At 47.6% G+C, this 25129-nt stretch overlaps 1 protein-coding gene across 1 annotated transcript in view; it reads right to left on the reverse strand.

The window, feature by feature from the left end:
* FAM216A (family with sequence similarity 216 member A) overlaps positions 1-25129 on the reverse strand; it is a 126792-nt gene that overhangs the window by 20381 nt on the left and 81282 nt on the right. The window contains exon 7 of the mRNA XM_069214873.1: positions 20744-20848. Within this exon, the coding sequence (XP_069070974.1) occupies positions 20744-20848 (105 nt within the window). The remainder of the gene's footprint in view (positions 1-20743; positions 20849-25129) is intronic.

Consider the following 25129-nt stretch of genomic DNA (forward strand, 5'->3'; position numbering starts at 1 on the left):
ACCCCTTACCTGCATGCCATCACACCCCCACCCCCATCACTCCACTCCATCCCACGCACTGCATCTACACATATTACTAACCCCAATGCCTAGCCCTGCATGCCATACCAATGCACAGACAGCCCTCCCAGCCCTACATGGACACCCATTACAAAAGCATGCACAGCATGGAGAACTAACAATCCCACAATACATCACCATACACAAACAAAGGTGGCAGGGCAACAGCAACGATAGAGGGGAAGGCAGGGATGTCCAATTTGTCACAGACATGAGGCATAATACATCACTTACATCCCCACAGGTGCCCCAGCCAATCTCAGTGGAGAGGAGGTGCCACATCTAACCAGTCCCCCAACAGAAGATGTCCCCAGTGATGACAGTAACTCTGGACTTCAGGATCTGGATGAACTACTTGGCCCATCAGGGACCACTGGTCAGTAGGCCACCCCAGCCCACTCACAGTCCACCAGAGAGCCTCCCCTATCAGTATCCAATACCACAGTACCCACCCAACATCCCCACACCTCTGTCCCCAGGACACGTCAATCAGGAGTCACCCAGTCCACACCTTGCACCCAAGACAATCAGGGTCCTGGGGTCAGTGCCAGTGGGCACACTGTTCAGGGGACAGAGGCGCAGGGTGCAGGGACACTGGGAGGACCGCTGTGTGCTAGGGGGAGGACAGGCCCAGGAACCCGACTCTCCAGGCGGCAATCACTAATGTCCTGGGGGCTTACCAACAATCCCAGGACAAGATGGGCCAGATCCTTACCAACATGCAGGAGAAAAAGTGGCTGCAGGAGGAACACCATCAGGAGATCAGGGAGGATTTGCAGGCCCTCAACACCACCATTATCTCCATAGCAGGGGTGATGGCAGACATGGCCAACATCATGAGGGAATGGACAGCACACCAGCGGACCCCTACCACTAGCCAGCCTACTGACCAAACCTCCGTTTCCGCTGCAGCTAGTGCACAGGAGGCCCTACCACAGGTCACAAAAGCCACCAGCACCCATCCGCTTGAAGAAGGTGAACCACTGCGCAAACGTTCCCTGCGACCCAGACAGAAGCCAGAGACACTTGTCAGGACCAAAACCACAGCCAGGAAATAAGACCCACCTGAATGTCCCCCTTGAAGCCCACCTTGTCCACTTTGAACTGCCTTTGCTCCCCTTCCTGTGGCCCCTTGGACACAGGACCTGTGCAACAAACAGAATGGAACCATACCCTGGACTTTCCTCTACCATCACCCCATTCCATTGCACTTTCCCGTCAATTATTTGCACTACAAGAAACACCCTTGAACACAACTTGACTGATAGCGTTTTATGTGATGAAAATGTGAATTTATGGAAACAGTCACATTATGTGCAAATGATCTGAAAACTGAGATAGCTTACAATTAATGACATGTAGCTGTCTGTAGTCATCACATCAGTACACTGTTGTAATATCACCAACATCTGCAAAATGAGAAGCCATAGGTGATAGTAAGTTGAGATGCAAAGGAAGTGAATGATCATCCTGCTACAGCCACACAGATAAAACAATAGTCAGAGGAATGGTCAGTTACACTGTCTCACCTATATGTCATTGGAAGTACCAACGAATAACTGATGTTCTGTTGTCCTACATCCTCATCCTCTGCCTCCTCATACTCACTGTCCTCAGGGTCCACTGCTGCCACAGGGGCATTTCCAGTCTCCCCCTGCTGCAGATAAGGCACATGTCGCTTGAGGGCCAGGTTGTGCAACATGCAGCATGCCACTACTATCTGGCAGACCTTCTCGGGTGAGTAGCACAGGGATCCACCTGTCAGATGCAGGCATCTGAACCAGGCCTTCAGGAGGGCAAAGGCCCTTTAGATAGTTCTCCTGGTTTGCCCATGTGCATCATTGCAACGGTTATCAGCCCCTGTCCTGGCATTCCTCACAGGGGTCAGGAGCCACGATAGGTTTGGGTAGCCTGGGTCACCTGCAAGTATTGAGGGACAAACATTAGCCTAACACAATGGTATGGGGTTAACACCAGAAGGCATACACTGACATACATTGGGTGCGCACTCAGGCTCACCTATTAGCCACACTCTGTGCCTATGTAGTTGTGCCATCAGCTGTGGGATGCTGCTATTCCTCAGAACAAAGGCGCCATGCACTGACCCAGGATACTTGGCAGAGACGTGGAAAATGTACTGGTCCGCCAGGCACACCATTTGCACATTGAATGAGTGGAAACTCTTCCGATTCCTGAACACCTGTTCATTCTGGCAGGGGAGGATAAACACAATATGTGTTTCGTCAATCGCCCCAATAATATTGGGTATATGTCCCATTTCATAGAATCCTTCCTTCATAGTTGCCAAATCATCCAACTAGGAGAAAGCAATGTAGCTGCACATGTGTTTGACCAAGGCAGACAGAACCTTTGCCAGCACGATTGAGAACGTTGGCTGTGACATTCCTGCTGACAAGCCCACTGTCACTTGGAAAGAACCAGTTGCCAGGAAATGGAGCACTGACAGGACTTGCATAAGAGGAGGGATCCCAGTGGGATGACAGATAGCTGATATCAGATCAGGCTTCAATTGGGCACACAGCTCTGTGATTGTGGCCCTGTCCAGTCTATAGGTAAATATCATGTGCCTGTCCTCCATTGTAGCCAAGTCCACAAGGGGTTTGTACACGGGGGCTTGTCTACTCCTCCTATTCATCTGCAGTGGTAGGTATCTAAGGGACTCAAGAGTGAGTAGGCTGTCCAATTTGAACAATGGAACCGCCACCTCAGTGTCCACACAGCATTAATGTGATGGGACAGTGGGAATGGTAATGTGCGTGCAATCATCAGCAATGACGCAGGTATGGATTATCTGAATGTTGTCCACCATCATTAAATGGCGACCGCCTGTCCTGTATCTAGGGACAGGTGGAAGTAAGGTAACTCCGCCGACGTTGGACTTCGTGGCAGAAGGTGGTCTCGCACCGCTGTGCAATTCCTCATTGGCTAATATGGGGCTCTATGGAGTACAGTGGTCAAAGGGGATCGGTGGTGACGGTGCACACTGCTGTGGACGTGACTGCCATTTTCTATCTAAATCCTTACTCGATTCCTGACTTTCCACAGGTCAACACCTACACCGCAGGTGCTGCTGTGACCTGTGTCTGGAACATACTATGGCCCGTGTGACCGGGGAAAGGGCCCCTGCCTTCACTTCGGAGGAGTTGGAGCATTTGGTGGAAGGAGTCCTACCCCAGTATGGACTGCTGTATGGGCCTCCAGACCAACAGGTGAGTACACCTTGGGCACGATGCATGTGGCAAGGTTGCATGGAGATTGTGCAAGCATCGTGTCATTTGGGGGGTGGTATGTCTGTTGGTGGGTGCCGGGTGATGTGTGTGCCAATGGAGATGGAAATGGGATTTGTGGGCCATATGTGTGACAGGCTGGATTGTATGTGTAATGGTGTCCTCCCGTCAGTATTAACTCTGCAGGTCAGCGCCCATCAGAAAAAGGGATTGTGGCTTGCCATCGCCAAGGACGTGTGGACCCTGGGGGTCTACAGCAGCCAGAGCACCCCTGTAGGAAAAGGTGGGAGGACCTGAGACGCTGGGCATGGAAGACCTGTGGAGGCCCAGCTGCGGATGGCCTCCCAACGAGGAAGGGGCGTCCGTCGGAACCTGACCCCCCTAAACGCCCACATACTAGCAGTGGCCTACCCAGAGCTGGAAGGGCACTTGAGGGCATCACAGCAGCCACAAGGGGGTGAGTACAGCGAGCATAACTACAATCATTGGTAGGTGGCATGGGATCCGGGTGGTGGTTGTGAGTCAGTGGGTACCCTTTAATGCCAGGTCAGACACTGCAGCGTGACACAGCTCAAGGGTAATGGGTGTATAGCAAATTCAGAAAGCCTAGCTAGGTTGTATTCCATGTCAGACAGGGCTTAGTGGGTCCCAAGAGGGCTGCAGTTCGTGGTGTTTGGGCCCTCATCGTGCTGTGGCACCTAGCCAATTGATTGGCAGTTTGGTGCATAGTGCTCAATCCTGAACCCTGTGTGTGATGATAATGTGTATGCCAACTGTGGTGTTGGTGCTGTGATTGACCCAGTGTTCCCTTTCTCTCACTCCCCCCTTTTTTCTTCTGTCATCCTGTCCATATGTGCATTAGCATCATCTGGCGGAGGAGCAGGGGCACCAGCAACTGAGGGAGCTGCATTTCACAGGAGGCAGAGTCCACAGACACCAAGGGAACCAGTGGGACGGAGGGTGAGGGGAGAACCACGGCGGAAACAGAAGGTGACAACACTGACTCTAATTGCTCCTTCGATGGGAGCTCCCTGGTGGTGGCAGACACCTCTGGGACCACCCCAGCTCTAGGTACAGCTGGCACCCCCCGTTCCAGCACCGCCCTCCCAGGAGCCCCTCACTGAGTTGCCCGTGCCTGCTCACCCAGGAGGGTGGGCATCTCCTTCGCCCCAGGCACCTTAGGACCTGCCCCAGTGAGCCCTGCTGTTCTGATTGAGGAGGATATTGACCCCCTGAGAATCATCTCTGTAGGGCAGTCAATCATATTGAATGCCATCCAGGGGCAATGCATTCCTGGAGGACATCCACAGTAAATTGGCAGCCCAACAGAGATCGTTCCAGGCTCTGGCCTCCTCTATGATGGCTGCCATTGTTCCTGTTTCTCCCATCCCCCCTCAATCTACCACTTCCCAGTCCCAGTCTCCTCAACCCCAACCCATCCCATGCACACATACAGACAAGCATGCACACAAAACATCAGACAAGAGTAGCACAGTCAAACACAGGCAGCACAATTCAGGCCACAGGCACTCACACAAACAACAGACAATTGCACACACAACAACATCCACTGCCTCCACTGTCTCCCCCTCCTCCTCCTCCCTCACAGTCACATCCTCACTCACACCTACATGTACTGCTTCAACAGCCAGCACCACCATCACCACACCAAGCAGCACCCACACCTCACTAGCAGACACCTCTACAACATCCATACATGCGTCCCCTGTGTCCTCTCCCACCATGTCTGTCCCCCCCAAAGGGACACAAACGCAGGCACTCAGACACCCAACAGCCATCCACCTCACATCAGCACACTGTCCATGCACCCAAAGTCAGCAGACGTACTCCTCCAACAACCACTCCCTCAACCTCCACTCCCATCCCTCCTCCGTCATCCTGCCCCACTGTCCCTAAGAAGCTTTTCCTTGCCCAACTTGACCTCTTCCTTCCCCCTCCAATCCCCCGTCCTGCCAGTAAGAGCAGGGTCCCAACGACCCAGCCCAGCACCTCAGCCAAACACTCCAGGGGGACAGCAGAGGCACCTCCTAGTCGTGGAGGCAAGAAAGTGAAGGATCCCACTCCACCTGCCAGGAAAGGGAAGGATCCCACTCCACCAGCCAGGAAAGGGAAGGATCCCACTCCCCCAGCCAGGAAAGCAAAGGTTCCCACTTAACCACCAATGACAGCAGCGGTTCCTACTCAACCACCAATGACAGGAGAGGTTCCCACTCAACCACCAATGAAAGGCATGAATCCCTCACCTCCAGCTGAGACACACACGCCCTCACCTCTAGATGAGACCCAGCAGCCCTCACCTCCAGCAGAGGCTGCCCAGGAGACACCTTCCCCAGCAGTGACAATGCAGCTCTCACCTCCAGCAGAGGGCATGTAGGCTACCCTCCAGGGACTGCTGTAGAAGGAGCACCCTCGAGAAGCAGTGGGCGAGTTCCCCACCTCAGAGACTGTGACCTTGCACTTCCTAGCATTGGGAAATGGGCATGGAGCCCCTCCAGAAACAGTGGGCAAGTTCCCCACCTCAGAGACTGTGACCTTGCACTCCCCAGCAGTGGGAAATGGGCATGGACCCCCCTCCAGAAGCAGTGGGCGACTTCCCCACCTCAGAGACTGTGACCTTGCACTCCCCAGCATTGGGAAATGGGCATGGAGCCCCCTCCAGAACCAGTGGGTGAGTTACCCACCTCAGAGACTGTGACCTTGCACTGACCAGCATTGGGAAATGGGCATGGAGCCCCCTCCAGAACCAATGGGCAAGTTCCCCACTTCAGCTGAGGTGCCCCCCACCCCACTTCCCCCTGAGGTGCCTGCCCACTTCCAAAATGTTGCCCCTGCACAGTTTGGTGCGGAGAATGTCAGGATCAAGTTGGGGCTTGGACGGTGCCCTGCAGCCATGTGGGCCTTTTATACTTTGGACTGGCATTGGCCCTTTCTGGACAATAGTTCATGTATAATATTTGTCACTTCGGTACTTATGGTGGTTGTTGGCATGTGAATATATTTTCAATTCTGCCTTACTGTTGTCCTTGCAAGCTGTGCCCTATGACATTGTTTTTCGTCTGCAGCTGGTTGTGTGTATGGTGTGTGTGTGAATGGTGTGTGTTGTGCGAGTGTGTGTCAATCTCCTTTTCCTCCCTCCCTCCCTTGTGTGCCAGGCGGCTGTACTCACCATCGTCACCTTCATCGGCGTTGGTGTTCCAGGTGGTGCATGGCGTAGAAAAGCATCAGAAGACCTGCAGTTCCGGTTCCATTGTGGCGTTGATCTTCTCTGTGTCTCTGATGGTGAGTCTTTGGTCTTCTGTGTTGTGTTTCCGCCAGGCTTTTGATGGCGTTGGTACCTCCCTGGAAATTGTGGCGGTGTGCTGTGTCTTAATATGGTGAGCGGTACCTTGTCTTCCGCCTGGCTGTTGCTGGCTGCTGCCGCAGTGAGTGCTGTTAAATTGTTAAAGCCCTGGTGGACAGTGTGGTACATTGGTTGTCTATGGGAGTTATCACCGACATGGTCTTAATTTGGCGGTAATTACAGTCAGCCTTTTGGCGGTATTACCGCCACTTTAACAGTCACCGCCTATGTCATAATGACCACCTATATCTTAAGAAATACTATAAAAAGACCAGCAGTGCTGTCCAAAGCTACCAGCATACTGAACATGATAAAACTGTTTGTCTGTCTTTCTTTCACACTTCATCCAACATATTGCTACGCACTGCATCCCATAACACGATAACCGCACCTCTGTGGCCAGCACGCATGACATGGAAACACTTCCCAAATAGGATCAAAACTAAGACCATATACTTCCAGTCACATACCCAACACAGTTTAACATGCTACCCATTTAGGCAAGCATAGTAAGTACAATATAAAATGCTGCAACACAATACACTACAACACAATTTGTGTGAAATGCTGGAGACATGTCTCCTATCATTAAAGAATGCATAAAGTTTGGCTTTCACTCTGGCCTACAAATATATTGGAATATGTCCCTAGTATTCCCCCTTACACCTTCAATTAAGGCATACCCCCTTGAGTATCCACTTTAATGCTGTGGTAACTTAGTGAAATATGTGGGTTAATTTAGACCCTGAGTCTGTTAGACAAGAAAACTACGGTAGTCCTATTGTTAGACTCAAAAAACAAATTAGAAGTTGGCTCAGCTTGCCGCTCTTCCTTGTGGGCAGAATGGCACTGAAGAAAATTATTATTATTCCTACTTTTTTATATTTATTGAGTAATATACCACTCACAATTACCCAACAATTCTTCAAGTATATCTGGTCTTTGTTGATCAAATTCACCTGGGTAGGAAGCAACGAAGGCTTAAGTAGAAATTCTCCCTTTACCATATGATCAGAACTCCCCTTACTGCACCATCCCCAAGTAAATCTGATCTGTGAAGGAAAGTTCTTACAAGATCTCAAGTATGCTTAACTTGGAGAAACTATATATTTTTGCTCCCTAAAGGCATTTGTAATCAATGTAAAGATTTTGGCAGTCATGAAGATTTCAGTCCACTAGCGATCTTTCCTTACTACAGGCTCCTTGAGGGATGTAAGGCCGCATCTGATACGATCCCCACAAACCTCCTCACTTCAAAACACTTTCACTACTGCTTATCATCGCATCTCGCAAAGGTTTGACCATGATCCCATATAACTCCATGAAGAAAGAAGCACATATCATTAAGTCATCTACTTGAAATGGATGGAATTGAATGCATGGCCATCTGCTTTCTGTAGCAAATTGGTCATTCTGCTGTTCACAGACTGGAGTGCTATTGCCAAATTGCAACCTGTGCATTAATCATTTCAAGTTTATTCATAGAATCTACCACACATTATAGTTTGATGAAATGGGGCCTCAGAGATAATGCATTGGGCTGGAAGTGTAAGGTTCCAGCCGTCGACTTTTTACATTTAGCGTGGGAGTGCTCTGGGATCCAAACAGATTAGCATACATTCATCTTAACATTACCCAGAATTATTGCATTTCACACTGGCCCAGATTTGAGCATATGTTTGTGTTAGGAGGTTACTTGCAATAACATTGCTGCTTTCTAAAACACAGGTTGTGGTTTGCTCTGAACTATTTATCTTGTGTGGGCACACAACCATGTCCTAAGACCTGATATACTGTAACAAAAACTTGAAACATATGTGGAATCTCTGACATTCTCCTCGCACCCTGAAGATATCTTTGGACCACTAAAAAACGTTCTACTAAGCCAAAACATTGCTCTATAATCCAATAGCGCATAGATGGGTTGGCTTTTTGCACAACACTGTAATACACATTAGCAATTGCACTGACCCTCAGACATCCATACAGAGGTAGGTACGAGAATCTCGCATTGCCACCTAAAAATGTTCCAGGCCTTTGCTCTTGCCTCTACTGGGTATTGTGTTGTGTATGCATTAAGACTCCGCTGTTAAATTCATAATTCATATGCTGTACTGTGCTCAAGTTTTATGTCTAGTGGTTCATAATTTGCTGATATGGTCAGCCATGATAAAACAATAAAAACTAAAAAAAAAGAAAAGGAAGGAGGTGATAGGCTAGTCATCAATCTGAAGTACTTTCACTCATGGAAACTGATCAGACAATTGAAAATGGGTATCTACCGGCTAAAACATATATTGAGAGAATGGGATTTCATGGTGCGTCTAGACCTCAAAGTCACCTACCTTTCAGTGCCCATTTTTTCTCCTCATCATCAATTCCTCCATTTCATTTGAAAAACTTTGACTTACGAATTCTCTGTGATTACCTCTGAATAATCATCAGCCCCTTGGTGTTTTGCCATGCTCATGAAACTTGTAGTGAAAGTTCTTAGGGAGAGGGGAATCAGTTTTTATAATCTCCTTACACACTATCCTATGTATGGTGCAAGACTCACTTCCTTTACAGCATTATCTTCTTATGACCGTTTCTCTTGTCCAGGAGTTGGGTTTTGTGATATACCAGTCCAAGTCTCTTATGCCAACCATTCACATAGAGTTTCTAGGTTTCCTCATAAACTCTATGACCATGACTCTGTACCAAATCGGATGATCAAGGACATCAAAAAAGAGATCCGTAGCATCCTACTAAAGGACACAGCCACTTTACATTGGACGGCTCCTCTGGTGGGCCTACTATTAGCATCTATCCAAGCAATCTTTCCAGGTTTGCTACTTTACTGAGCACCTCAGATACTACAAATCTTCCATACCCACAAACGACTTTCATATGCTAAAGCAGTTCCCCTGTCCTAGGCGGTGAGACATGAGCATTAGTGGTGGTTAGCCTACATGGAGGCTTGGAATAGTTGGACCATTTCTGGGGTGGACCCAGTCACAGTGATCAAATAACACATCAGTCTTCCTGGTTGGGGAGCTAGATATGAAAAGGTCTCCAAGGGAGGTAGGTGGTCACAGGAAATAAGGCAGTTACATATCAACTGACTTGAGCTCCTGGAAGGACCATTTGCAATCCATTCCCTGACTCCAAAGAGTTCCCACTGAACAAGTTACTTACCTTCAGTAATGCTTTTTTCTGGTAGGGACTCTATTTAGCTGCAGATTCCCCATCTTTTGAATATTCCAAAGGTATTAGATTGGGCCTGGAAACTTTTCATTACTACCTGTGAGGTGGCACTGTGTGTCTCTGCACTGACAGCGTTTTGCTCAGGAAATTACGTGTGGGGCTTTTATAGGTGACACTCCCACACACTGACATCAGTTGCTTCTGAGAGTGTCTGCTCCCCCAGATGCAGTGCCCCAAAAGCAAATTCATGTGACATGTGGGCAGATTGCTAGACTTGGGAACGTATTAAAGGTAGAGTCCAATTACAGAACGGGGACGATGAGAGGATTGGTGAGGAATCTGCAGCTAGACGGAGTCTCTACCAGAAAACGTGTTACTGAAAGTAAGTAACTTGTTCTGATAGAGACATTTAGCCAGAGATTACTAACTTTCTGAATAGATACCAAAGGAATATCTAAATGGAGGTGGGTCTGTGAATGGACTCAAAGAAGAAAGTTTGGAAGAACAGAGCTGGCAAAATGCACTTCTTAGCGGATCTGACTGTCCACACAATAGTGCTTTGTATATGGGGGACACCACATAGCCATTTGGCAAATGTCTAGAAGAGGGACTGCGTGTATTAATGTAGTGGTAACAGCTTTGGCCCTAGTAGAATGAGCATGCAGTCCTTCCAGAGGTTGTTTTTTAGCCATTGCTAAATACAGAGGACAATCCAGTGGGAAATGGTCCACTTCTGCAATGACTTGCTTTTTTTTATTATCTCCAGAGACCTCTAACAAAGAGCTGATAGTACACCCAGTGTTCTTTGGTATGACCAATGTAAAAGCTCAGTGCTCTCTTGCGGTCCAAGCGATGGAGTCCCCTACTCTTTGCATTGGGGGATTGTGGAGTACACAACGACCTCAGGGTGTGAAATGGCCACACCTTTTGGTGGTAAGAAGGATGCTTGCAGTTGCAGAACCAGTTTGTCTGGGAAAAAGGTGGTGTGGAGCAGAGAGCTTGAAGTTCACTCCTTCGTCATGACAATGTAACAGCGATAACGAACACAGCCTTGCGGGTGAGGAGCGCAAGGGGCAACTATGAAGCACCTTGTGGGGAGTATATATCTGGAATATAAGGGCCAAATTAAGCCCCCCCCACCCCTGTGCCATGACAACAGAGGAAGGAGGAAACAGATGTTGAAACCCTTTTCAAAAATGCGTTAACAACTGAAGGCTTAAACAACAAAGGATGATCCGGCAACTGCAAAAAAGCTGAAGGAGACAAAATATACTCTGTGACAGTGTGAAGAGCAAAGGCTTGTCTGGCAAGCACCAAAACAAATAACAAAATGTCAGATAACTTTGCCTGGAGAGGTTATACCTGGTGAGTGTCACACCAAGATATTAATTTGTTCCAACGACAGCCGTATACAGTATTTTTCAAGAGATGCCTAGCTGCCAAGATGACATCAACCATCTCTGAAGGGAGGTTAAAGGTGTTCAGATGTCACTGCTCAATCTCCAAGCATGAGGATGGAGATTGCTTAGGCTGGGTTCAGAACCCGGCCCTACTGCTGCGACAGCAGGTCCTCCTGGAGGGGGAGCCAGATCAGAGAACAGATGCCCAAACTCACTATGCTCTATGTGCCCAATCCAGAGCTACTAGGATGACTTGCACCTGGTTGAACTTGATCTTTTTAAGAACTTGAGTCAGGAGTGGTATGGTCGGAAAAACATACAGGAATCTCGAGTTCCACTCGAGGCGGGACGGGTCTCCGAGCAAGAGACTTCTTTGAATCCCCAACGCACAGACAATGCGTGTTCTTGGTGGAGGCAAAGAGACTGAGCTAAGGTTCACCCCAGGCCCCGAAGAGCTCTTGTGCCACCTCTGGATGCAATGGCTACTCATGATCCACTAGACATCGACAGCTGAGTTTGTCTGCTGTGGCACTTGCCATTGGTTCACCAACAGAAAAATCCCTTGGCTTCTGGCACAGGGTACATCACCACACATGCTTGTTTGTTGCAGTACCCCATGACGGTGATGTTGTCTGTGAGCGCCTGTACCAGACTCCCTTTAATGGATGGAAGGAAAGCTTTCAATTGCAAGCAGAAAGACCTGAGCTCAATATTGATATGGCACCAGGATACTGCCAGAGACCAGAGGCCTCTTATCTCCACCTCTCCCACATGGCTGCCCCCAAACCAAAAGCAATGAATCACTGTTAGAAATGGGGCTCCTGGCTGGCTAGGGTATGTACCTTAGCCAAGCAGAATCCACTCACTCTAGTCAGGGCAAGTCAGACACACAACTTAGGCTAACCTGTGTTCACCCTCTGGTAGCTTGGCACAGAGAGGGCAGGGTAAACTTAGAAGGCAGTGTGTAAAGTATTTCTGCAATCCCCCAAGTAGCGATTCCCTGTAGGCACCCACAAGAATACTCCACACAATGCTTTTAGAAAAAAAAATACAATCTTTATAGATCCATTCAAAGAAGGTGCATAATGACAAAGAGCAAATTATTATTAGGGGCTATGTGCAGTTTAATTCTCCCAGCACCGTAGGCAGGGGTTGTGCAATGCTTGCTAGGTGCAGGGCATGAGGTCCACGAAAAAGAAGAGGCACCCTGTCTACAAAGAATGCGGTAATCCTCTGATCGCGCTCACCACCATTGGGCAGTCGCAAATGGTGTGTTCTATGAGGTTGGGGGAGGCTGTCCACTCGCTCTACGAGGAAGGTGGTCTGTGCAGTGAGTCTTCCAGGGCCGAGGGAGAGTGGCAGATTTCTCGGGGGTCGCCCAGTTCCAGCCTTGTTGGGTCCAGTAATGGAGACCACAGGTGAGTCTTCCTATGCTCTGTGAGGAAAGCGGGCTGGTGCAGCGAGTCCTCAGGGGCCAGGGGAGTGCAGAAGATTTCCCAGGGGTCGTCTGGTCCCAGCCTCGTTGGATCCAGTACTTGAGACCGCAGGTAAGTCTCCTTATGCCCAGTGATGAGGGCTGGCTGGTGTGGTGAATATTCCGGGCCGGGAGAGAGCGGCTGACTTCCCAGGGGCGGCCCCATCTCAGGTTCGTTGGATCCTCGGTGAGGCAGGGGTGCCTGACAGGACAGGGATAGCTCTCCGATGCTGGTGGTTTCAGTGCATCAGCTTGACTGCAAAGCCTTCTTGATGGCAACAGCCTTGTGTGGGAATTCAGGGGATGGCGGTCCCGGAAAGGGTGCATGGACTGCCCGGTTGCTTCTTAGGAGCCAGGCACAGTGAGGAAGGGGGGGCGGGCACAGAGAGCGACGTTCCCTGGCATCCCAAGTGGTGGTAACAAAGGAATGGCACACAAACAAGCCCTGGAGACTCCCTGGTAGAATTTGGAGGTGGGATGGTGCTGGGTAGTGGTCAGCAGGCAGAGAACAGCTCAGCAGAGTCTGGTAGCAGTTCCTAGAAACAGTCAAATCCCAGCAAAGTGACACTCCTTCTAACACAGCAGCCAGTACTCCTGCAGAGTTCCTTCTTGGTCCAGGGTTGATCTGACTAGTGGGTCAAGGGGGCCACTTTTTATACAAAAAAGTGCCTTTGATGTGAGGGATGAGCACAAAGAAATCTTGTGAAGTACGTAGGTCCCCCTTTCAAGCCTGATGTGAGGGATGAGCACAGAGACATCTTGTGAAGTACGCAGGTCCCCCTTTCACTCTAGACAGCCAGTGGGGGGTAATCAGCCCTCTTGTGTGCACCCTAGCCCTTACCCTTTAAAATCTAAGAGTGAGATCCTCTCCACCCATTCCCCGAGAAGACCAATCAATATGCAGATATGGCTGAGTGTCCTGTGTTGTGGGTGTCTTAAGGGAATGCACAAGTGGAACGGACACCTCATCCAGGCCAGATGTGTATTGGAGGGAGGCTGTCGGCTCACACGGTAGTGAGTGCATAGAAATGTCCACTTTCTAAAAGTGGCATTTCTAGACTAGTAGTAACAAATCCAAACTTTCTAGTAAGGAGGATTTGTTCTTACCATTCCAATGGTACTAAACAAGACCCAGCCACTCCTCTCAGATCAGGAATTACAACTTGAGGGTTTTATAAGGAATTCCTAATGCTGGTCTATGAGAGGGTTAGGCCTCACAATAATGAAAAAGCGCTGGAGGGGCTTTTCATTACCAGAGCCTGCATATGCCATCTGGTGTGTTCGACCAGGATGTAATAGGCTATCAGTCCAAGCAGCCTCACAGTCGACCTCACTGAAATCCAGTACCAAGGCTGAAAGATCTGTATCATAGCCTGGATTTCCTGGACTCTCTTTCCCGGGGGAAAGGCACAAAACCAAACCATGTCCAAAATGGCTCTGATGAAGGTGAGTGTCCGAGAAGTAGTCAGGTGTGACTTCAGCACGTTGCTAGTGATCCTCAAAGATGACAGGAACTTCAACCTAGTTTGGAGGCAGATGATGATTGCCTGGGGTGAGCCAGCATTAAAAAAACAGTCCTCAAGGTAGGAGAAGACTGATACCCCTGAATGTATGCAGCCACCACTACCATCACCCTGTGAACACCTGAGGGGTGCTAGTGAGATCAAAGGGGAGCACTGCTAACAAAAATGCTCCTGCCTCACCACAAACTGTAGGTAGTGCTGATGGACTGGTAAGATGGGGATATGGAAATAGGTGTCCTGCAGGTCCAACGCCACCAGACAGTCTCCAGGGTACAGGATAGCAAGGCCTGGGCCACGGTGAACATCCTGAATTTCTTTTTCTGGAGAAAGGCATTGGAAGGGCGCAGGCCTAGAAAAGGGTGGAGGTTTCTGCCCTTCTTGAGACCAGAAAGTAGTGAGAATAACAACTACATCATTGTCCTTCTTCTGGCGCTAGCACCCTCTCAACAGCCCCTTTAGCCAAAAGGATTTGCACTTAATGCTGCAAAATGGAGAGATGGTTCTCCGTCAGTTGCTGGGAGGATGGAGGAGGGGAACAGAGGAAGGGTCAGGAATATTCCCTGCAGATGATCTGTAGGACCCTCCTGTTTGATGTTGTGCCTTACCAACCCAGGAAAAGTCTATGGATCCTGCCTCTCATGAGTGGCTGCGTTCCTGTAAGGGAACGCTAAAGGTGTTTAGTAGGTGGGGCTCCAGCAGGGGTAGTGGACTGAGCAGCCCATTGGCCTTGTCCGCGGGGGAAGACTTGAGCCTCCAATTCCAAAAGGGCGTGGTTATAGCATCTCAGGAGGCTGCTGACATTTACTGATTGGAGAGCCAAGATGATGGAAGAAAAAATGTGTTTACTAAAGGTTTACACCCTTTTAGACTCCCTATTGGGGAAAGAAGTTGGGAAGTTGTTTGGATTTGATTAGTTCGTGGATACTGGTACCACTAAAGTTCCAGGGGGAGGGTGCTGAGAGAGGAATACAGGGTTCCCTGGGCCAGGACAGTGGCACCTTGCAATTGGTCTGTTGACTGGGGGCAGAAGTAAGGTTTCGCCTAACCCACAATACAATATCTGTTAGCGCCTCAATAAATAGCAAAAGGGGCTTAGAAGATGTCTGCCTCAGCTGGAGAACTTCTGTCAACATGTTAGTCTTGACCTCCATGGTGGAGAGATGGAAATCAACAATTTTGGCTGTGCTACGCATTACCATGACGTAGGAAGCAGATTCCGCTGCAGCTGGTCCAGGGGGTGAAATAAGAAGACCCATCTCAGTGGAGGTATTGAGATCACTTGCCTCTTGGATGTCATTTTACCAACTGTCATCTTGATAAGGCTGAGCAAACTTATCACCAACATCATCATCATTGTCTAAGTCTGTGACAAAAAGTGAGTGAAGGTGTGTTGTCTCACTTGTGGAGGCGGCAGGCCAAGTGGAGGCAATGGTGTCTCAACTGTCGGTGAGTGTGGCTTCCACTGTGATCAGACTAGTGCCAACTTGGAGACAAGCAGTACTATAGGCTAGTGGTTCCCAAATTTTTGAATTCTGTGGACCTCTACTTCATCATTACTGGAACGCGGGGACCCCCACTGAATCATTATTGGAACTCGAGGACCCCCCACTGAGTCGCTACTGAAAGCCAGGGACCCCGGCCTAAACTATGACGATGATTTTAAATTCAAAACAATGAACAAAAAAATATAAACAACCATTTAACCACATACACAAATGATAACACATTTTCTTTAATTTACAAACAAATATAATTTAAAAAATACAAAATTTAATTTTAATAGGAAGGTTGGAGCTTTCCTCAATTCAAAAGAAAGCCATGCATCGTCCATACTGTATTCTTTCTCTTCCACCTGCACTGCTCCCATGAATCTATCAGAGGATACTAATTTCATTTTTAGCCTCCAATTTCAAATTCTTTGACATTTAAAGTACGTTTTAAAAATTTCTATTGAACATTTAGCCACTTTATTTATATACACTTTACTAATCTGTTAATATTAGTTAATTTTCTAAGCAGTCACAGACCCCCTGAGGAGGCTTTGTTGACCCCCAGGGGTCCTGGGACCACAGGTTGGGAAGAACTGCTATAGGCAATTAGTCATCCAACATTGATTAATTTGGTACCTGCGTCAAAGTCCCAGGAACCGGTGTGGACCGGGGTGCTGGAGGTGGGGTCCCAACCAGAGCCAGAAGCATTGTGATGGGCTTGGAGGGTGGTCCAACTGGTGCTGAGGGAAAAAGCACCAGCAGTACTCCAGATGGAAGGCCTCCTGGCTCCTAAAGACCTGAAGGTGCACCAAAGTAGGTAGCAAAGGATCCAAAGTAGCAGTGCATAGCTGTGCAGAACTCTTCAATCTGTTGTGGAGTGTTAGATGGCCCCTGAAACTCGAGTTGTGCTGGAGCCAGTTGAGGCATCATCTCGGGAGTCAGGCAATGGCGAGAGGAAGATTAAGAGCAATGGCACTGCCCCTGTGCCTCCTTAGATTTGTAATGCTTCTTTTTGGACTTACCACAGATTTTGGATCGCGACTAAGATCAGCTTCTGGAGCAGCTTCAGTAATTCTTGGACGGGACTGGGAATGAACCTTGGACTTGGAATGCAAATTAGATGGGTCTCGGTGAGGAGTTTTCTTATGCTTGGCAATGTAAAGTTTTACCTCACAGTCCTGGATGGCTTTAGTCCATTGACACTCAGTCACTGCAGGCCTTGGCGGTGTGAAATAACCGCTGGCACCACAGACACACCGGATTTGCCACAGACATTCTAATGGAGCTCTCCTACAGTTTTCCTGTCTTCGTTCCTACTTTTAGACCATTCTGGCCAACCTCACCCCTGATACATCAGAATTAGCTACAACTAGCGGCATAGCATCTTTCAGAGATCGTGGACACGTGCGAGGACTTTCAAGCCAAGCTCTCTTCTTCATGGACAATTCCTGGACAACATAATTCAATGAGGAATTGATGGACACACTGGTATTTTGAATTGTATCTTGAACCCTGGGGCAGATGTGACTTTTGTAGTCGATTTCTTGACAGTCTTGGTGTCCGAGGGCCTCTCTTACAGAACTATCAATTTATATCAGTCAGATCGGTCCATCATTTCCTCCGGACATACTCAGGGGTGGATCATATGTAGGGGAACATCCCCTGGTCTCTAAGCTGCTCAGAGGCATACAGTTTGTTTCTCAGACATTTCATGTTCAAACTTTCATGAAGATCCCAAACACTGTGTTGTGAATTGTTTACAGACGTATGAAAATGTTGCAAGATAACTCAGAGTTTCTCTGTCTGGACTTTAGTCCGACCTTTTAAACGTTACCACTCCCACTCTGGCTAAAGGGGTACACTGTATTCTTTCAGAGGCAGTACTGATACTTGTATCTTTGGGGCACATCCGCTCAGAGGTGCCATGGCTTCAAAAATATTCTCTCTGGGGCAGGTTTGCAGGATATCATATGTTTGGTGGACTGAACCCTTCAGAATCCACTTTTAAGCAATTCTACTTTAAGCTAGTGGGTAACCCACTGTCAACAGCATGTCACAGAATCAAAAACTTTCTAGCATCCATGACTAGAATTTTCAATGCAAGGATGATCCCACTTGTGTGTTGCTAATATGCTTACTTATTCTGACAAAATATATTTTCAGACATCTCATTGACCTACTTTTCCCGCCCACTGACTATACTGGATAAGTAATTACTTCATTTTATTTAGTTTCAGATAAAAACAGGAATAGTTGGGTTACATGACTGGTGATAAAGTCCTTGCAGCAAGAAGCAGCGGTTCTACAATGGTCACCAATGTTTATGTGCTTTACTTTATTGCTATTGGTTGATGGTCCCCTGTAATATGAGTTGTAGTTTTTCTTCTAAGAATTATGGATGTAGTTCTTAATTTATGTATTGTATTTTACTGTCATTCATGTTGGTTTCTATTAAATCAATAGCAAGAAGTCCCTGCTGCCACCCACCTCATCAGGGTTACCTAGTACCAGAGCTCACTTTACGTGGATGCCTTTTCTTCCAGCGATCCATAGCAACCTGCTGACCCTCTTGCTTCTCTCCCATTGCAGGACTTTTGTTGCCCCATGCGTCATCTGGATCCCAGGGGGACACTGCAATGGAACATTCATGGTCTCCTTTAGTTGCCAGTCTCCAGCACCACTGTTGCCTCAGAATAGCTGGTTCACTAATCTCCACTGTGCCAGTTCTTGAAAAGTTGCGTTTCCCTCACTATAGCACACAATCCACTAGTACAGTGAAATTGTGGGGCACAACCCATTGGTGGGTCTTGAGCCAACTTTTGGTGGATCTCAAAGTTTAATCAATAAATAAATATGCCTTTAAATTCAGCATTTATCTCAAAGACAGAGTTCAAATGCCAGGCTCTGTCTTCTGACAAAATTGTTGCTTTTTTTACATGGTAATTGCTGTTTACAAACTTCCTCTCTCAGGGGCGTAACTTCAGAGGGGTGTTTGGGGTGTTACACCCCCCCCAAAAACTGAATTTTGTGGTAAATAGTTGGGTACAGGTGCTGTCAGTCGGGTATGGTAAGGTGCCTGTCAGATTTCCCCCTGGATTTTTATATGCCACGCTGACAAAAACACACACACACCCAATCTCGTCTCTGCCTTAAAACGTGCTTAGTTTAAAACCTATTGTGTTTTAAGTACCCCAAACAATCCACACTCCTCTATTCCCACTGCCTCTTAAGCCCCCCTCGTGTCCTGCTTCTCATTATGTTTGCCCTGCATGTTTGTTGGGAAATCCCCACAATCTTACTAACCAAGCTCTGCCCCCGCTCTCACTCTGCAGTCAGATAAAGAAAAGTAAAGTGAATTATGTGACTTTTTGCTCAGTAAAGTGTAAAAAGAAAGGCTGCAGGATGTCATTTTTTGTAACATACAGCAAAATGAATATATCTATAAATTTACTGTACACAATCAGCAATCAGGAAAGCAAATATGAAGCACATTTTTGGTAATTCTGAAGTTTGATGGATACAGAGTTTACTGTATTGTGGTTGTAAAACATTTGGAAAGCATTGCACTAGTGTGAATCCTTCAGAAAGAAATTTATCAAATTTGTGAACAGCTCTGAAGTGACCTCCCCATTGCACAAAGCAAGTCCTGCAGATTTCTCCTCGTTTCTCCAGTGAAATGGACAACTGCTTATGTTCCTCTTTTTCTCCTCTTCTAAAGTTCAGACATATGCCAGAGGCGAAGATCCAGAGCACCACTCGAACCTCAGCTCTATTTCACAGCACAGGTGTAATGTCTGTCTAATGGGAGTCCAGGCAACTAGTATCAGCTCAGCTTTCTGAACCGTGGTCAGCAATCTTGTCATCACTCTCACTCACTGTTCAGAACTCCCCTCCTCCAGGTCAGCAACATGTGTGCCTCCCCAGCCATTTCATCAATTCAGATGGCATCTCTCTCAGCCCTCCACCGCCAGATCTCATCAGTGGCAGTGGGAGTTCTGTCATTCTGTATCCGCCATGTCAGCCACTCAACCGGACTAAATGATTACAACATGGAGTGAGATGGAAATGCTACATCCCTTGCCTCATGCTCGAGTCTTGTTGAATCTTTCTGAGATTCTGCAGTCTGCAGTTACCAGATGACTGCAGGTACCGTGCTCACAGCCTGCAATTTCATTTTGCAAGTCATTGTTATCGGGCACATAAGTGAATTAGTTCAAATGAAGTTAACCAAGACTACAATTCTCAGAATGAGTTAGGCTGTTAAAGGAAAGGACAGAAGGCTAATACCAGATGGGCCAGCTACATTTAAGGTGATGGGACTGCTTTGTCTAGCGTTACTTCCTGTGATGTGCTTTGGGAACAACTAAGGCGGTCATTATGAACATGGCGTGTTGGCCCACCATGCCGTCGTTGGCAGGTAAAACCACCAGCCGGCATGTCTGGCCAATACGCCACATAATGATCTGCCTCATAATGGACACTGCCCATGCATTTTGCATGGGCAGTGCAGAGGCCCCGGTGCAGTGCCCCATCGCGCAGGTCACTGCCCGATTTTCGAGCAGTGATCTGTGCGACCGGTGCAGCTGCACCCACCGCACAGAGGCATTGAGCTGCCGTCAATGTCCCGGCCAGGCCTTCCTGTGGGCCGGCGGGCGGAAACAATGTTTCCACCCGTCGGCCCACAGGAAGGTTCATTTTTTGGCCGGCGGGGATCCGGGGACGCTGACGGTCAGTGTTTTGACTGCCAGCATGAATACGGTGGTTGTTACCGCCGTGTTCATAATGAGGGCCTAAGTCTGCAAATGGAATTTATGTATCCCAGGTGTAGCTTCTTTTGCTGTAAACCATCTTGTGTATCTTATTTTCTATGGAATGCTTGACATGGAAATCTGCGTAGTAAGTCCAAATGGACTGCCATTTGTATGTCATGGTTTCAAAAAACAAGCAATGGGTACAATGACATAACGACTGAGTGTGTTTTACATTAATGTCCATGCTCACCTTTTTCTTCTTCATCCTGTATTGACAAGGAATTCATGGACTCGTTTATTGATGCCTGCTCTACATTATTTTCATCTGTACCAGACTCAGGCTGCTCAGTTGAATCTATGTGAGAACAATAATTTGGTTACTTCAATGTATTATTTGGTCTAAGAGGTTCACAGCAGGTAATTAAAAACTAGGCCAGTAAACTAGAAAGGCAAGAAACCTGTTAAATACTCTAACACCTCCCCAACTAAGCGATGTGGCCAGGTATGCACCTTCTTAAAGATCATCCATCTATTGATGAATTGAATTGCACTGGTGCTCACAGTTCTAGTGTCCCATCCAACCACAACAGTTAGGCAGGAGGTTAGGAGAACTTCCAAGAAGCATCCTCTCTAAGGATAACCCACAGCCTGCAAACGCTGGGCTGCTCACTAAGACCTCCAACGGTTCAAAAAATTTCCTTCCACTACATAACCGTCACAAAGATCATGCTCACAGGGGCCTGGTGAGTGGTTACAGGACAAGTCTTCCCTCTTTAAAGAGAATGTCTGCCCATTGCACACTGACTCAATAACTTCTACACCCACTGAACACATTGAGGTGGGTTACACACAAGGCCAACCACAATCCCCTCCTAAGGCAAATCTCCTAATCTGCAATCAACACTGGTTGCATTCAGTTAGGCCAACAGTATTGATACACATAACAAACAAAACGTACTCTATGTCTTGGAATATCAGGGGCTTGAATAACCCCTGTAAGGGTAAATTGGTAGTGCAGTATCTAACTTGCCACAAGACCATGATCGCATTCCTTCAGGAGACACATTTAGCCCCACAGTCCTTGTATTCATTCACATCCCAATGGGGACCTCATCGTTTTTTTTCGAACTACAGTTCATATTTACATGGAGTCTACATATAAATCCATAAGAAAATTCCCTATCACCATATCTCCACCACAGCTTACACAGAGGGTAGGTATATACTGGCCGAGGGTGTGTTGGCCGGTCATAAAGTACTATTAGCTAACATCAATGCCCCAAACATAGATGACCCCGATTCTTTTCACGTTCTATTGCTCAAACTTGATCGCACAGTTGCGGACACCATAATTATTGGTGGGGACTTCAATATGATAATAAACCCCCTATCAGATACTACGTCAGACAACTCGACATTGAAATCTAAAGCACTGCACATCCTTAGGCACATGTGTGAGGCCCTCTGACTACAAGATTCATGGCTCGTGCAGCCACAATCAGCTCTAGCATTCACACATTTTTCAGCCCCACATAATACATGGAAACAAATTAACTTCTGGCTTCTTAACCCATTGGTCCCAGCTTGGCTGACCTCTGTCAATCATTTGCCATGCACACTCTCCGACCATTCATCGATGGTGATGTCATGTGGTAGTCCACACCCAGGTATGTGGCAATGCTGTTGGTGCTTTCCCACCCTGGCACTTCAAGACGCTTTGTTCCGTGCTGACCTACAAAAGGCCATAAAGGACTACTTCGAATTAAATACTGGATCAGTATCCCCATATGCCTCCCTTTGGGAGGTGTTCAAGGCTTATGCTAGGGGCATATGCATCGCACAGGCTGCTGGTGTACTCAGGTCCATACGCACCGGTCTGGCGAAGGTGGAGACTGTTCTCCAGGACGAAGACCGGATGGGTGCCTGTTCAGGTGGCGACCTCAGGTTGAAGACCCGTGCGGCCCTGATGGGGGCGTTTTCGGAGCTGGTGAATCTGGAGGTCCTCTTTCTGGGGAAATATATTACTGTGCGCCGCTATGGTGAGGGTGAACGACCTGGGCAGACACTGGAGAGTTGTTGTGACAGCTGCACGCTGGGACCTATATCCCAGAGCTCTACTCTGTAGATGGATCACATAGGGTAGACACTGAAGAGGTACAATCAGCATTTCATTTCTATTTTACCACACTGTATAGTGGCCGATGCCATTATGATACCTCAGCATTGACTGACTATCTGAGGAGGTAGCCATGGTGTGGCTCACAGAGGCACAACAAAGATACCTGGGTGAGCCCTTCACTTGTGAAGAAATAATAACAGCCATAGAAATTTTAAATGGCTCCAAAGCACCAGGATTGTATGGATTTACTGGGGAGTTTTATAAGGCCTATAAAGAGATTCTTGCCCCTCAACTTTTAGAAGTATATAATGAGGCCCTTGCCAAAGGTACATTACCTCCAACTATTTGAGAAGCAGTCATCACTCTCTTACCTAAGCCTGGCAAAGACCCCCGCTATTGCGAATCGTACCCTCCATTATCATTGTTCAATTTTGATAATAAGATTCTGGTAAAAGTATTAGCAACATGCCTATCCCAACTGCTGGACAGCATTATCTCTCCAGTCCAATCTGGATTCGTACCTCATAGATCTACTAACGTTAAGTTACGTACAATAATCGCAGTCTTGAAAAGGATAGATGCTTTCTAGAGTGGCCTTTTTCATTTACCACATACTGCAAACTGGGGTTACCGCTAGGTGTTACTGCCCTGATCAAACTACTTTATGTAAATCCAACTGCACATATCAGGGTGAACACCACACTCTCTGCTCTCTTCCCGGTATAGAGCGGAACACGCCAGGGCTGCCCCCTTTCCCCCTTGCTTTTTATAATAGCAATGGACCCATTGGTGCGGCAGCTGCAAAAGAAGCACCTCTACAGAGGACTGCAGTTTCACACTGGACCGCTATTAGTATCACTGTACGTGGATGACACATTGGGGGTTATTTTAACTTTGGAGGAGGTGTTAATCCGTCCCAAAAGTGACGGAAAAGTGACGGATTTACCACCAGCCGTATTACGAGTCCATTATATCCTATGGAACTCGTAATACGGCTGGTGGTATATCCGTCACTTTACCGTCACTTTTGGGACGGATTAACACTCCTCCAAAGTTAGAATAACCCCCATTATTATTTATCTGCCACCCGGATAGGAACTTGGAACCATTACAACAGGAGATTATCTGTTTTGGGGTCTTTTCGGGAATTCAAATTAACTGGTCCAAAACAGAATTATTTCCGTTGACTTCTGCCACCTCTCAATACCTGTTAAAAGGGAGCACAGACACAGTTAAGTATCTGGACATACACGTCCATCATGATAAAGATCAAATTGTGCGCCTCAACTATGGACCGGTGATGGATAAACTAGAAACTCAAATAGAACAATGGGTGACACTTCTGCTCTCCATGGCAGGTCGCATTGCCATTATCAAAATGGCAGTCCTACCCAAATTCTTAAATCTCTTTATGAATATCCCCATCCCCCTAACTAATTCCTTTTTCAGAAAGTTGCACAGATTACTGACCCATCTGATTTGGGCAGACAGATGTCCAAGGGTATTATGGGAGGTGCTTGCACTTCCCTACGGAAGGGGGGTTATGGCCTTCCCCATTTTTATCTGTACTACCTGGTGGCTCAGTGCAGCTTTGCAAATCATTGGTACCACCCAGATGAATGCGTACAATACACCGTGCACAAACGAGATATGATCTACCACAGCACTCTGCGTATGCTTTTTCGGAGGGGCAATGCCCTGGACCCCACAGGTGTACCAACACTATTCACCACGTGCTGGACCCAGCAGAGCCTGGCTCGTATGTTGGCGGGTGAGATACTGTATTCTCCCACATTGCCGTTAGCCGACAATTCATGGCTCCCACTGGCCTGCGAACAGCTAGTTAAGCGCACACTTACAGACTTGTCCCTACACACTATGGGAGACCTGTTTCCTGATGGGCCCATATTTTCCAGGACAGGTGACTTGCATGTCTTGGTGGCAACCCTTATGGACCATTTTATGCTACATAGACTACAGGGGACACTTTGTGCTCTTATCACGACATACCCGCTTGCACCAAGCGATTTTACACCGCTTACGCTGCTTACTACAGAAATAGAGGGAGATAGGATGGTCTCCAGGTTACATAGAACATGCTTAATCCTACTACCCACACATGACGTTGTGCTTCACAGACACTGTGAAAGGGACATGGGGCACTATGTAACAGATAAAATGTGGATGGATTGTTGCACCCAAATGCGCAGAGTATCCATGAATAACGACCACTGCCTAATACACTACAAATTTCTCAGGCGCCTGTATGTCACACCAGCCTCTCTCTTTGAAATGGACACCTCTCACTCACATGAGTGCCTTAGATGTCAGACCCTGATGGCTGATTTTATACATATGTCATGGACATATTCAACTGTCTCCCAGTATTGGAGGGAAGTGTTTACACGTCTTTCCCTCATGGTAGATGTGGTCTTAGAACCTGACCCCTCTTGGTTTTGCTGGGCTACAAGCGTAATATTCCTAAATCAGTTAGATGAAATACTGCATTAGCATTAC

The sequence above is a fragment of the Pleurodeles waltl genome, chromosome 11 (assembly GCF_031143425.1).
Source record: "Pleurodeles waltl isolate 20211129_DDA chromosome 11, aPleWal1.hap1.20221129, whole genome shotgun sequence".
Lineage (NCBI taxonomy): Eukaryota > Metazoa > Chordata > Amphibia > Caudata > Salamandridae > Pleurodeles > Pleurodeles waltl.